The sequence below is a fragment of the Anas platyrhynchos genome, chromosome 8 (assembly GCF_047663525.1).
Source record: "Anas platyrhynchos isolate ZD024472 breed Pekin duck chromosome 8, IASCAAS_PekinDuck_T2T, whole genome shotgun sequence".
Lineage (NCBI taxonomy): Eukaryota > Metazoa > Chordata > Aves > Anseriformes > Anatidae > Anas > Anas platyrhynchos.
The window spans coordinates 21,954,498-21,969,354 of NC_092594.1; the positions used below are offsets into that span (position 1 = coordinate 21,954,498).

A 14,857-nucleotide genomic window follows, 5' to 3' on the forward strand; every position below is an offset into this window, starting at 1 on the left:
TCAGAAGCTGCCACAACAATGTCCCACAGCACCTTCTGCTTGTGCTCTTCTCTTCACCCCACGGTAGATGCTAAATGGATTTCCATTTCTTCCCCAGCCAACACTCCCTGCTATTTCTCCCCAGCCACCCACCTTGTTTGATATCAATGCTGGATACTAAACATAAAAGAAACATTCACCTGTTGAAGCAAAGACCATGCGTTAGAGCAGCTGCTGTAGTTTGACCTGAAAAAAGTTCAAAACCCCAGGAATGTGCTGGGAGGGAAATCTGCATCTCAAACCAGCTTGATCAAAGAGCAGGAGCAAGGTACCACTCAGCCTGCAGTCTCAGGCTATGTAATGCTATGGATCAAGTGCCAGGGAAAGTGAGACATGACCTGACAGCAAAACACTCATCAGGAAGGAAGCAAGAGTATTCTTTTTATAGACTGAGCCAATATATTATTCTCTCTCTCTTCCCTCCTTAAGAACAGATGAGAGTTTTCATGGGTCTCTCTTCCTAGTTGTTTCCTGTTCAGCTGCTAAGTCTGGAGACTCAGAAGAGCAACTGAAAAGGGAAGAAGTGCTGGAATCTTATATAGCTCCCCATCATGAGATCTGCTTATTCCCCCCCACGCTTAGTTGTACTGACTCAGCAGAGCTCTGGGCTTCTTTCTTTCCAAGTGTTCGCACCACCAAACCACAGCCTTTTGAATATACAGCAGTTGCCAGTTTCACTATACTCAGAACAGCACTTCCGACTACGCCAAAAAACTAAACGTAGGTGGCGTCTGCTTGTAGGCAAATTGTTTACAACTCACTCATCTGTTCTGGATCGATGGAAAGAAGGAGTGGCAAATCAGCTTTCTGAGTTGAAGTGAACAAGCACTGAAATGGTTACACCACTCCAGCTTTAACAAGCAGGACGAGAAAAAAAAACACTACACAAACAATCTTTTAATGCATGACAATCTTGTTGTGTCCCCTTCCCGTGCCTACAGAAACAGTCTCCTAGAAAAAGAGGCAAAACAGAAAGAGAAATACTCACGCATGTCACCAATGGCTCCTTTTGTGACATTTGTGGCTTTCCTTACTGTCACAGTGAATATATGAGAATACTGGTGTTCCACCTGGAAGTCAGAGAGTTAGAGGTGATTAAGTTCCAGAATCAAAAAGCAGCTATTCTATTAAAACAGGTGTCATTTCATCCAAGAACTGAGAGAGAAATCCCCAAGCCAAAGTGCAAATGAAATGCCTACTGGATAAAGCATCTTAAAGCTGAACTGCACCCTGCAGCTTTACTGAAAGGTCAAGCCTTACACTAGGGTTGCTTGATTTTCCTGCAGCCACACCTACTAATCTCAATAAATAACTCTCCTCCTCTCTACAGAACCTGCTTTAAGGCATTTAGTCAGTCAAGGACAACTTGGTATGGTAAGAAAAATAAAATAAAAAGGGGGCTATTTTACCATGTGCTCATCTTTGTAATTACCTTTCCCCAGTAAAAAGAACAGGTGCAATTACTTCTGAGTACATGTTCTGGAACAGATATATGCATACTGCACATGGAAAGGATAAAATTAGTAAAGCACAGAGTATACTTTTTAGTACACATCATTATTCAAAGTGTAAGTCTCCCTAAGACAATGGAGTGAGGGCAAAAAGCAAGGTGTTGAAACATCCACAAGCAAATTTCACACTGTTTTTGGAGTTTTTTACAAGAACTGCCTTTTAAAAGTAGCCAGAATATATGTCCTGAATGGAAGCAGTGAGATTAAGAAATTAAAGTAAAAACCTCAATGGAAAGAGGCCAGTAGCTCACATCTATTTTGCTTACATAGTCACAAGTTTGACCAAACTACTGAATGCCATCAGGAGTAGCATCACTGTGTACAGACACCATCAGCCTTCCACAAGGAAGATGAGCATGGGTAAGCTGTAAGCACTCGGTATTACAACCAGGCACAAGTCCCACACAACTGTCTCCGTGTGCTCATACCTATGCTGCAACCTTAACGCCCAGCCTGACCATAGCTCCTTTGGCTGTCCACACTGCCTGGACACTGGTTCATCCCCCGCACCAGCCCATGAGCCCTCCTGGGATGGAAATTGGGGCACCCCCTTGCCCCTGAGCTCTGCTCCTGCACTAGGCACAATGTCCGAGCTGTTCTCCAGCTCCCAGAGGAGCTCAGGCAGTCACCTACAGCTCATACACACACCTATGTCACAGGTCTCTGCCTTGACATTCTTGCTGTTTTTTCTTATTCGCCCATTAGAATCATTAGGACAGCTAACCACATACTGAAGATCTTGCAGTGTATCCCAATCAGAAGAGAAAGGGAACTACCAGAATCAGGAAATTCCTTGAAGTTTACTTAAAATAACAGACAGCACCTTTAGAGTGGGACATGCTTATTCAGGCTGCACCCGGTGCTTTTTGTGTGTGTGTGTTTTGTTTCAAAACACCTTTTTTAAAGGAACAAACAGACAAGCCAAAAAAAAAACACACTACAATTCATTATTCATGGTTTAGCTTTAACAGCGGCTTGTACTTCCATTTAAGCTACAGCTTGCTTCAACTGCTAGACTTATAAGGGCCTTCAAGAGGTTCTCACAGTTATTGCAGAACTGGTTGTTTCAGACAAGCCCCACTATTTCACATACATGATATTCTTGCACCACAACCAGACTGGATCCCGCTTCAATACAAATAAGATAAGAAACAACAATCTCTTGTAAGTTACATATTATCTGCTCAAAAATAAAAAATAAAAAATCAATCATCATCTATAGATACCAAAAGTGGTTTGTGAATTCTTAAGTAAGAGCTGAGTCAAGGCTCATTGAAAAAACAACAGCAGAAACACAAACTCCTCCCCAACTCTGCAGTCTAGAAGTTTGCAAAGGCACAGTCACATCACAGTGGCAAATACCTAGGGAAAATGCCCCCAGTGGTGCTAAGGGTATGACTTCACTGCAGACACTGGCTGACCCAGACAATGACTTGCTGCATCTTCATTCAAGCTGTAGTCACCCGCAGGTAGGGGGATGTCTGGAGGCTCGTTTCATGACAGTCTGCCCAGCAGGAAATACCAACTCTGTAATTTTTCCTCTGTAAAGCTGTAGGAGTTGTCTGGTTCAGAGAACAAGTAAGCAAGCAGTGGGAAAACTGTGGCAATGCAAACTATTAGCTTACAAGCGGTATACTGAAGCTGTCATTTCGCAGCAAGCGGCTCGCCAACTGCAGCAAAAATGGGATCCAGCCTCTGGCCAAGTCTCCCAGCCAGGACTGTTAACCTGCTCAGAAGTATCAAACTGAGCAGGAAGGTGTTAGATGTGTGACTTCACATCTATCGCCTACTTAATTTAAATCACCTATTTAACAGCCTGCCATGTCCTGACAGGAAGACATCCCAATAATTTCATGATATCTATCTTTTGCACTGCAGTTTCCACGAGTGGATGGAAGAACAGGAAGGAGGTCAGGACTTCTCACACAGCTACATAAAACTACCCCAGCTCTGAAATTACATGGTTTCAAGAATTTTTATAAGGTGTCAATCTCCAGAAAACAGGTTTTCTCTCCATCCCTTGTTTCTAGCTTGCTTTTTGAGTGTGCTCAAAGCTGTTTTATCAGCGTGTGCCACATTCATCCATGTCAGATCGCTGAAGTGCTGGTTTCACAATGCAGTGCTGGCCCCAGCATTTGTTCACCCAGACTGATGTTGTTATATCACTGCTTTGTCACATACAACCTTATAATTAAAAAGAAACAGCCCAAAGTACAAAGACAACACCCTTCCCCTTATTCTTAGCTGTTAGGAAAGCTCCTGTCCTTGCTTGAGACCACAAATCAGAGATCACTGAATATTTAGCAACAAAGAGGAGGCTGAAGTTATAATTAAGTTACGAGTATAGAACAAGGGCGTGCTGGATTTTGTTCTCAGCTGCTATGTGAAGCTCGAGGACAATTTTGGTCCCCAGAGTCCTGCCTGTAAAATGGTGATACTGTAAGATGTTCACCTACAGAAAGCACTTCTGGAAAGTAGTTTGCCTGCATCTCAGTCCTATCCATACATCTCACATGCCTAAATAAAATGCCCACTGTCAAAACAAGGATAAAACACCACTCACTGGAATTTTCTCATTACAGCAATATGGAGATTGTCATTACTTTCTATTGCAAGTTGCTACCTAATGCTACCATGAGAACTGTTTTTTATTGATGTAAGCAGCAAACCTCTTAATTCCAGCTGCTGTTGTGCCAAGAAAGTTAACTGTGGCACAAGATTTGGTATCCTCCAAAAGCACTGTGAATATGCAGAGGCCTGGTAAAACAGCAGAAAACCATTATCTTCTTTCCCCATGCCTCACCCAAAATAACAAACTGAGGCTCATAATTACAGAGTTATTAATATCTAGACTTAATCACATGCTTAGAAGAAATTTGTACAGGACTAAAATAAATGATCTCCCTCTTAGTAAAAATGTACACAGATACACAGGAAGCTTCAAAGCCTAGATCTTTTCTATCCTAAAATAAATGTTTTTCATGCAACTAAAGCGCAAACGGAAATTAAGGCAATTTTCCACTTAGGATCCAGTTTCTAAGAGACCTAAATACCCACATTACCAAAGAAATGATCCCAAAAGACTTGCTGGATGTTAGTTTTTGGAAAGAGACTAACTCCTACAGAAGTTAAAAGCCCCCTGAAAATACAGTATATTGACTCTAAACACTTAAATCCTTGCTAATTTAGATGACAAAGCTATGTTTTCTGATGTGACTTAGTTCACCTTATGTCTTGATAAAAATCTGTACATTGCCAACTCCTCAATTACTTCAGAGGAAAACAAGATGGTATAAATCACTTAAGCATTGCAACACTGAGTGGAGCAACATCTGCATATCTTTAAATCTAAGACAGGTTAAAAATTGCAGAAGCTCACAAAACTGAAAAGCCTAAATCCTCTCTTCCAAGACCTGGCTTTACATATTTCTTTCACTTTACTTCTTTCTCCATAAGTTTTGAGAAGGAAGGAGAGAGGCAGAAGAGGGGGGAAAAGACAGAAACAGCCACCTTCAATAAAGATTGCCTTCTCTAAAGATGGGCTTTCTAAGTTATGACAGAATATGCTCTCCTTGCTCAGTCCACTCCTTTTAGGTACAAGCACTAGGTTTTCCAAGTACACAGAACAACTGTTCAGTGTCTCCTGCCCTCACACGTCTCCTTCTTTAACTCCTCCTCCTGCCTCCTTCCTTTCTTTTCCACCTTGAACTGTGTTTTTTCTCCCAGTAAAATTTCTCTTATTATCTAATTCCCCTCATTTATACTTTTATACATACTTTTGCACTACAAGTCTGGGAAACAAAACAATGCTCTAAAAATCTGCTGTAGCACTATCAGGTTTTGCCTGTGAACTTTCCACACTTACCAGGAAAGCAATGAATTTGCATGTGTTGAATACAGTATTTTTCATCCCCCAGAATGCTGAGTCACAAAATATCACTCAATCAGGAGATATAAACCAAATACAAATCAGGAAGGTCTGGTATACCTTGCGTAATAAGGATTTACTACTTCTACTTCCTTAACTATAAGCAGGATACTCAAGCTGACAATTGAGCTGGACAAATGAAAATGTTTGCTTATTTTGTTAAATAACAGATTTTAATGAAGTTCATTCTTTTACATGGATATTACAAATGAAGGTAAATATTTGTGTATACACATACATTTTGAAGTTATTTCATTCGTTATTGTAATATTTAACCCCAATACCAAGTTAACAAGTTATATTATGTCTCAACTCTTCTCTGAACCCAAAAGCATTTTGTGAAGCAACTCTGTAGCAACTCTGTGAACACCTTCTTTTATTCCTTCTAATCTTTCATAAAAAAAGGAAAGAATAAAAATAAAAGAGATCAGAAAATGCATAGTGGTTAGCATAAGGACTTTTGGAAAATGCAGAATTCTTTTGAGACTTTTAATGCCAAGGGTTATAAAAATGCACTATTTTGCACTGATATAAGCCTGCTGCCCCAAGTGTGCAAATTTTAGTAAAACTTTCCTTGCAATTTAAATTTGAATGAAAAAAAAAACCTCAGACTTCCATGCATTTTTCAAACAACTACAGAATCAGCTCTTGCATTAACAATAGTCCTGCCAGCAATTACAACATCGCTGCATCAGAATTCAGCACTGCCAGAGGACTGTAATTATTTATTCTTGTGAAACTGTATCTTGTTCACTATGGTGCACATACTGGTGTCAAAAGAGGTATTTTGTGTGAATGAGTCAGTGAAATGAGTGAATGCATCTGAGACCGCTTTCATAAAGGTACACAGCAAACCAAATATTCCATCCAGGAGAGGGCACTGATAGTGAAAGGAATATGTTAGCATATTGTTTTAAACACTTGTAAATAGAGACATCAACATGAAACTTGTCTTTACAGCAGCATTCACAGAACTGCATAGGGAGTAAAACACAAGTTTGACATCTGTAGGCTGCAAACTCACATAAAGGATGTGACTGCGTGGGGTGGAAACCACATTATTGATAAGAGATCATGTCAAGGAAACACACACTATATTTTTAGCAATGTTCAACATTACGGCAAGTATATAGTAACTATCTTTGAGTATGTATCACTTTTCCTGCCATGAGATTCTGGGACAGTTACGAAAAGTAGCTCATAGGAACAATATCAGCTTGTTTTGAGATTTCAGTTTTGATAGAAATTGTGATTTCAGTGCCTACTTTAGAAAGTCATTCAAGCAGAGATATGCGAGAGCACACTGCAGCCACCGTGTTCAGCAAGCTGCTGACCGACCCATCCTGCTGGCTTGCCACCACACAACAGGCAGTTTTGTTCCCATTTTCCTTCTCCTTCCTTTGCCCCCTACTTCTCCATTCATACAGCTTGTGTTCATGTGGTTCTGCCCTTTGCTTGGGCCAGCTCTGACAGCACCTATCTCATCTTCTGCCTCAAACTGGTTTTCTCTCAGTTCAGCAAAGTCAGTGAGCTCACTCAGATCAGCTGCACTTCAGAGCTGGTACAGGGGATGCAGGAGGGCCACTGCAAGGCAGTGGGAAGGAGGGAGCACTTTGGCACCAATGCGTTGTTGAGCGGCACAGATCTTCTCACTGATCCTTACCTAGAGTTTACAGGCTGTATGTTGAAGATTCTCTTTGAATCAACATCATTGATAGACACTGGTTTAAAAACAGTGTATCTAAATTTGCCAATTCGTCCCTCCACCCATACTGATGAGAAGGGAGAACCATAAATTCATAAAATTGTATAGAAAAACTGTATCGGAAGGGAGAAAGCAAGTAGCAGCATAATGTTACTTTTGTAGGCTACTGACTAACAGTGTATAATAAACTTGTATGATAAACTAGTCAAATACAGGCACTTAATGAAATACTTCAAACAGGCAATTCCCTTAAAACAATACCCTCATTACGTTAAGTTAGAAGCCTGTATTCTGTTGTGATTTATACAAGAACAACTCAAAGTCATTACCTGTTTTTGAAAAGCTGAGTTTCTTTCAAATCTCATTCAAATAAATTTCTTCGTAAGTTTGCTCTAACCACACTTAACTTTACTTAAAGGAATTCACAATAACTCTAGTTCTGTGTGATTATTAGAATAACTTATAAAAGAATACATGATACAAGACAATACACAAGAAACTATAAGTAGAAGACATATAGCTACTTACCACGATGTGTTGATAAGGATCTATGAAGGACATTTTTGTCTCAATTTTTATTCAATACAACTGTCAAATGTCTAGTTCAATTCCACACTGAAGAGGCTTCTCAGTTATTCAGAGGTCAGTATGACAGATCCTTTAACTATTAAATAATGAAAAAAAAGGTAAAATTCCTGTGTTCCTTTTAAACTGTATTTTGTAACAGAACAAACAAGTTCATCCATTTAAAATGTTCCCACAATTCATTTGTTAAGCAAAACTTTATTTTCATACAAGCTACTGAGGTAGAAATATTTACTTGCCTGAACTACAGAAATGTCTTGTGCTTATTTCTTCTGACTCAGTGTAACAGTACAAACAAAATATCTTCAATTCCAATCATCCAAGTGCTTCCGGCACCTCTACAGATAAAGAAAAGAATAAAGCAATTTCATGTATACAATAGGTGTATTCATATGTATATGTTCATTGTAATGCATGGAACTAACTAAATGACTGCTTAGGTAATACACTTTTTACTGTAGTGACAAATTCTTGACTCCTGGAGCTTGCCTCTACATGAAGGTGTTCACATGGTCAAGACAGACCAGAGATGAGGCTCCTCTTTTTGTGTCTTCCTTACTACACAAGGATACATTCTACATTCACACCAGGAGCTGTGAAATTTAGAACTGAACTCTAGCATGAGAGTCGGCAGCTTGCATCGGACAACTGCAGCCCTCCATGGCGAGGGTCATGGAGGGTGCAGCTTTTAACACCACCTTCGCTTTCCACGCTTTTTCCTCAAATGAAAAATTCACAAAGTTGCACCTAACTGCACCGAAAATTGTAATGGAAAACAAACTCTACTATCTCAGCAGCACCAGCACAGGGGAGTTATTAGTCAGCTTTCCATTCATCAATAAACTAGCAGCAACAGTGCCCTCTGTAAACCTGGAGAGGAAATTCCAGATAGAGCTGTACATGTAGATAACTCCCCCAGGCATCCCAGCTGCCTACAGAGATCCACAGGAGGTTTTGCTGGGCAAACTGCCCACCACCTTGCAAGATTTAAACAGGTTTTCCATAGGCCACAATTTTCTGAAGATTTTGTGAGGATTTCTATTGAAAGTGGACTACCCAAGGCCTTACGCTTCAGATTTTCTTTCAACCATCAAAGTAAAATACATTATGAAATGTTTTTCCTTTCTGTATCTCTTAAGAAATAATAATAACAATGATAATAACTGCTGGCCAGGACTGGTTCTCAGATTCACGTACACCACAGTCACACCTGCGCCACCAGCACAAGCCTCAGGCTGAAAAGCAAAAAGCATTCTGTGAGGCAAATGTTGCCTCTTCACCCATTTTTGAAGGACAGAATAAGCCCTGAATGGTGATTTACGTTATTTCCCAAAAACTCACTCAAGCAACTACATGCACACCTTCCCATAAAAGATTTTTATCACCATGCTCACTAGAACACACTGCATCCCTTCTTTGATCCTGTCAGCCCTAACAATAGCTTGAGGCTAGAAATTACCCTGATTTTATTTACTTATTTATTTTAATCTAAGGAAGTCTGAATAAGAAACACTGCAACACACATTCCGTTCATAGTTTTCATTTAAAGCAGCTCAGTGTCAGGGTACCAGGAACAACCCATCTTTGTTACAGGAAGCAAATAGCTTTTCAGACCTAAAGGATGCTAACACATAACACGTGTTTATTAACCCTATTCTAATAACAACTGCAAAGACTTATATTTATTAAAAATTAATCAACCAAATTCAGCAGTGCTATAAACAGACAGGTGGGAGGGAAGCAGTGCTGTGTTTGCATACATGTTGCATAGTTGATTTGCTACATACACCTTCCTTTATTTTGCCTTTCACCCCACTTAAAGAAGGACACTGGGGAGTGTTGGTAAACAAGCTTGGCCACTGCGGTAGTTAGGACGTTTTGCAAACTTCGAAGGCCACCGAGCAAAGGGAACAGTGAGGCCTATCCAGTCACTGTAGCACGGAGGAAACAACCTAGGAGCGGATTGAGAACAGGTGTGTGGTGCTGTAAGTACACGGCCATGCTACCAGCCTGCTGCCCCACCTGAGGGACTTCCTGAGGGACGTAGAGAGTGGGCCAGGCCCAGGCAGAAGGCTGGGCCGAGTTATGGTGCCCAGCAGCCTGGAGGCAGGCATCGAGGTCTCCAGCCGGTCACTCCTCTGCTCGACTGAGATCATCCATGCTCTTCCTATAACCCCCTGCCTCATTTATTTCAACATCTGCGGGAAATACATTTGTGATCCTGCAAACAACAGGCTCTTTGACTACAGAGCCGTAATGAATTCCCGAGCAACATCTGTCCTCCGTGTTGCATGAGGCAAGTGTCATGCTGGCAGACAAATATGCAATGGCATAATTAGCGACCATCAAAAACACACATGCAACATTTTAGGATAAACAAGCATAGGCTTTAAATAAGAGGAAAAAAAAGCAGCCATGAAGCAAGCAGAGCCTGATGTGATCCACAGCACAACCATTCTGGTTCTCCACACACCCCCAGCTCATGGGACGATGAATCCCAGCCCTGGTCATGATGCTGCTCTTGGCTTGAAGGTCTGTCAGGATGCATCTGGGCTAATCACAGTCGTGTGTTTCTCTATTTAAGATCTTCCTTTCTCTATTTAAATTCTTCCTGAACCAAAATACGGCACTAAGAGAAGCTACCTATTAAGCTCATCAAAAGCCTCAAGGAAAGTCCCAAAGAATGTTTACTTCAGACATCTGTAGTAAATAAAGCTGTGATACCACAATGATCTCACATTACACTCCCCCTACGCACCACTCATCCTACAGAAGCCTAATGGAAAAATCATCAGCTAATTAAAGACTTCATAAGCAAATACAAAGAGCAGAGCACAAGGTAACGCTGGTGGCAGGCCAGCCCTTGATGGACTGAGAAAAAGATGAGCCTCTAACCAGACCCGAAGGGTGGGTGCCGCATTGCCCCTGAGCAGTGCGGTTCCCAGGGCCAACAGAATTCCTTCCTAAAGGGCTGCCCAATAGCTGGCATGCTGCAGCTCTACAAGAGCACACGCCTAAAAGCTGTCAGTTCATACAGTAGCACCAAAATTAAACAAGCTAGCCTGACTGATTAAAGATGTATTTCTTGATGTTTTACCAACAATTGCCCCGTTTCCAAATTATTACATTTATAAAACACCACGTTAAATAGCATCTTGAACAGAGTACTGTTTAGTTTGGTCATGTAACATAGAGAGAGCTTTCTGCTAAACTCCTAATCTCGCACCCAGAAATTAACTATCTTTGTCAGCCCAAAGTATCTAATTGTTAGGTACAATTTCAGACATCAAAAATAACAAGCTGTTAGTGGACAGGCATTTCTCTGTTTAAATCAAGACTTTTTGATCTTATCCCACGTTCACATGAGGTGACAAACTGAAAAGGGTAAGGGAAACCACTATAGAGACAAACGATAAGCAGAGCAATTCCCCAAAAGAAGTTAATGCACACATGGATTATGACTGGAAATGTTTTAATTCTCAGTGTTGATCCAGTAACACTGCTTACAGATACCTTACGGTTTCACAGGATATGTCAAGGATGAAAGAAAGACATGAAGAATAATGAGGCTTTCCTGTTCCGTGCTGAGTATGAGGTTACTCCATAGTTAGTGTCACTGAGCAGGAAAAACTCCAAAAATGAATAAAGTGCAACACACTATAAATATCACCATCAGACTAAATCCTCGAGATGTTAAGAAAATCATAAAAGGGAGACTGTTTATACCAAGTTCACCAATTCCTTTTAAAAATCAATGACAATTAAAAGATAGTAAGTGTGACTCACTTGTAGTCATTAATATGATAAAAGTAGAGGGTCCAGAATAACCTAAATATTGCCTCAAGGTTTTGGTATGAATGTCACCATCCACTTTTATCAAATCAGATTACAGAATTTTATTTGGTTACAGATAGATCCTGTGATTGTACAATAGAAATAACAAATACTGCTTCTACATGATTTTGCCAAGCATCCTGGAAAATCACTGTAATGTTATTTCTCAATTGAGGTCTTCCCACACAAGAAACAAGGATTACCTCTTCTTCTGTGTAGGACATCCATCACTCAATTTTCAACATAAGTGAAAAATTATATGCTTTGATGTATAATGACTGTTCTTCCCATGCCTTGTTAAGACAGCATGGGTAGAGGGAAGGATTCTGAGCAGAAAAGCAAGAAGCTCGACCTTTTTGCCACATTTTTGGAGGGCTAAGTCTGGTAAGGAAGTTGACACTGTATAAATTACTGGAGAGGAGATTTTAAGATTGGGAAACCATATCTGACTTCCTGCTAAAGAGAGCATAACAGATGAAAGGATCATGAATCTCGTTTGCAAAGATGACCTCCTGGCCAGTGAGCAATTGCTGAAGCTATAGGTGGCGCTGAGAGCAATGGGATTTCTTCTCAATGGAAGAAGAAAAAAAGATTCAAAGCACACCAGCAGGACTGAAACTCCAAAAACATTTCAGAAGACGAGGTGAGGTAAATTTACACTTTTTCAAGTGCTGGAGGACTTCAGAGGACAAAAGTGAGGAAAACTGCACTGTTACCAGGCCAGTACTCTGTGTACAAGCTGACCAGCATCTCCTGGGAATCTCCATGTTACAGCAGCCTCCTGCCATAGGAGACGAGGCTTGGTGAGTCAGGGGAAATTCAGACATGCTGCCATAATAAGTATAATTAAGCTGGGCTTAGTCCAACAGAAGAACTCTGTTATATTATGCGGGCAAATACCTTACCAACAAATATTCAGGAAGCATTTCTGCCTGCATACCTGGCACCTATTACACGTTGGCCACGGGAGTTCCCAGTACATTTCCTTTCTAGCCAAGTATTGCATTTTCACCGTGGACACTAACTACAGGCCTGAAGGAAGAGGCAACTGATTCAGTGCATAATGGTTTATCCTACAATTATATTGCTTACGCAAGGAAGGGTTAACAAGAAACACTCACTACAACGGTTCACAAGAGGTTACAAAAAAAGCTATGTCATCATACATGATTTCACTGCATATCCACCTCACAGAACTTAGAAGATGGAACAGAACTGTATCTTCCTAGAAATACTTAAGGAATTAATTCAGATTCTGAAAGATTGCCTTACCACCTTTATGTAACTTTTCACCAATGCTTCACATTTTACTTGAAATTGTGCTAGTAGTAACAATAACAACAACAACCAGCCATGAATATTTAAAAAGTTCAGCTAAAGGATGCCAAGAATATTTTTTAAAAATGGTAGAGATCACTGGTTAATCTTTTTCTACAGAAATCCAAACCACAAGACAGATAATGTAGATGGTAGGGTTTCAAACTTCATCAAAAACCCACAAGCAAACAGAAGATCAGTAACCACCGCTGCACAGGTCAGACTCCCTACAACCTTATGCTGGAACCAGCTATCTTGTTTTTCCTGCAAGAAGGCCAAAAAACAGAGAAGAATGTGAGAAATCACAAATTCCAAAAAAAGAGGAATTCTTTGGGTATACTCCCAGTAAAAACAATTACAATACACTAGTCAAATTCACCTATTGCTTAAACCATTTTAAGAAGATTGTCTATGCAGACCATGTTATATGCACATTTCTGTTTAAACAAGTATGATTTAAAATGCACAACATTTCTGTACATTAGGATTTGGGGATTTAGTTACTCTACAATTTATTTATTTATTTTTAAATATACAACAGCTGTTGATTTAGGAGTGTTCTCACTTTCGGAAGCCCAACTTAAGGCAACAGAGAACATTCATTTTCTCTTCAGCCTCAAGATAGTTGGTGCTCCAACTACCTAGCATGTTTCAGCTGTCTGAAATGGGAAAACTCAATACCAGTCAGTTTTAAAAGTGTTGCCAAAAATGCAAACACTTATATAAAAGTTCTAAAATCAATTGATGCATATGAAGTGCAACACTTAAAAAAAAAAAAAAAAAAGAGGACAGTGTCTGTAGACTATATTCTTTTAAAACTTAGGTAGAAATAAAAAGGAATAAACACCACTAAACTACCCAACTTTTCCACTTTCAGTGGGTTGGCTGAGAATAGTTTGCAAAAGTTTCCATAACCACCCTTAAGGAAGTCTTTCTAGAACTGTGGCATTAACTACTGCTGAGTATTTTACAGATGGGGCACTAGATTTAGACTCCAAATAAATACTTCAGCCTTCACTCTGCCTTGGTGAGAACAGGGATGTCATCCAACTTCTAAATGTTTCAGGACAATGCCTTAAAATTAAAATAATGACAGATTGGTTCTTACATATCTTTGCACCTTTGTTCCCTCTTTGGTTTCCACCATCCCTGTTTAACAGCAGGGAAGCAAAAAAAAAAAAAAATGAACTAAAAGAAGTTATCCTTGTATTTTTTGCTAAGTATTTATATTTTGCTTTCGGGGGGATGAGGAAAGCTACTGCAATGCATGCACAGTTGTCCAATGCTCTCAGGCTTCAACTGCAAAGGAAAATGCCTGTGTTACAGTTATGCAGTGGTTTCACACAATAGGACAACCACAATAATAGTTCAAATATGCAAAAAAATGGGGAAATTAACAGCTGGCTTCTGTTCAGGTAAAACATGTCAGCAATAAAACAAACTTAGCTGAAAGTTAGGCAAACAGGCTCCCCAGGGACGTAGTCACTGCACCAAGCCTGTCTGAATTTAAAAAGCGATTGGACTGTGCACTTAATCACATGGTGTAAATTTTGGGCAGACCTGTGCAGTGCTAGGAGTTGGACTTCATGATCCTTATGGGTCCCTTCCAACTCAGGATATTCTATGATTCAAACGTTTCCTTCAAAGATTTTTTAAGCTGCTGCCCTGCTTGCACCGCAGGGATGGTGACAGAATTGCTCACAAAGGTGCCTCTCCTCATCCAATGCTCAGCACGTCTCTGCAACATGACTCAGTGTTACAACTTCCATGCTCTGGTTTTGGACTATTTATTCAAAATATGAGCTCTGGCCACTGTCCACAATAAAGGGGACAATAGTGCTGCACTTCCTCTGGTCTAGCTGGTGATAATATTAAAAGCATGACAAAGTAGTTAGAATGCCTGATGAGTGAGCCCTTGCAGAAATTCATCAGGACTTT

General features: G+C 40.2%; 1 protein-coding gene across 7 annotated transcripts in view; it reads right to left on the reverse strand.

Moving 5' to 3' along the window:
* The window catches only part of PLA2G4A (phospholipase A2 group IVA), a 118,815-nt gene that overhangs the window by 58,426 nt on the left and 45,532 nt on the right, over nt 1–14,857 (reverse strand). For all 7 annotated transcript variants that reach the window (XM_005015357.6, XM_005015355.6, XM_072042192.1 and 4 more), the window contains 3 exons: nt 8,008–8,106; nt 7,712–7,847; nt 1,028–1,109 (listed from right to left, as the gene is read on the reverse strand). In XM_005015357.6, the coding sequence (XP_005015414.1) occupies nt 1,028–1,109; nt 7,712–7,744 (115 nt within the window). In that variant the 5' untranslated portion in view covers nt 7,745–7,847; nt 8,008–8,106. The remainder of the gene's footprint in view (nt 1–1,027; nt 1,110–7,711; nt 7,848–8,007; nt 8,107–14,857) is intronic.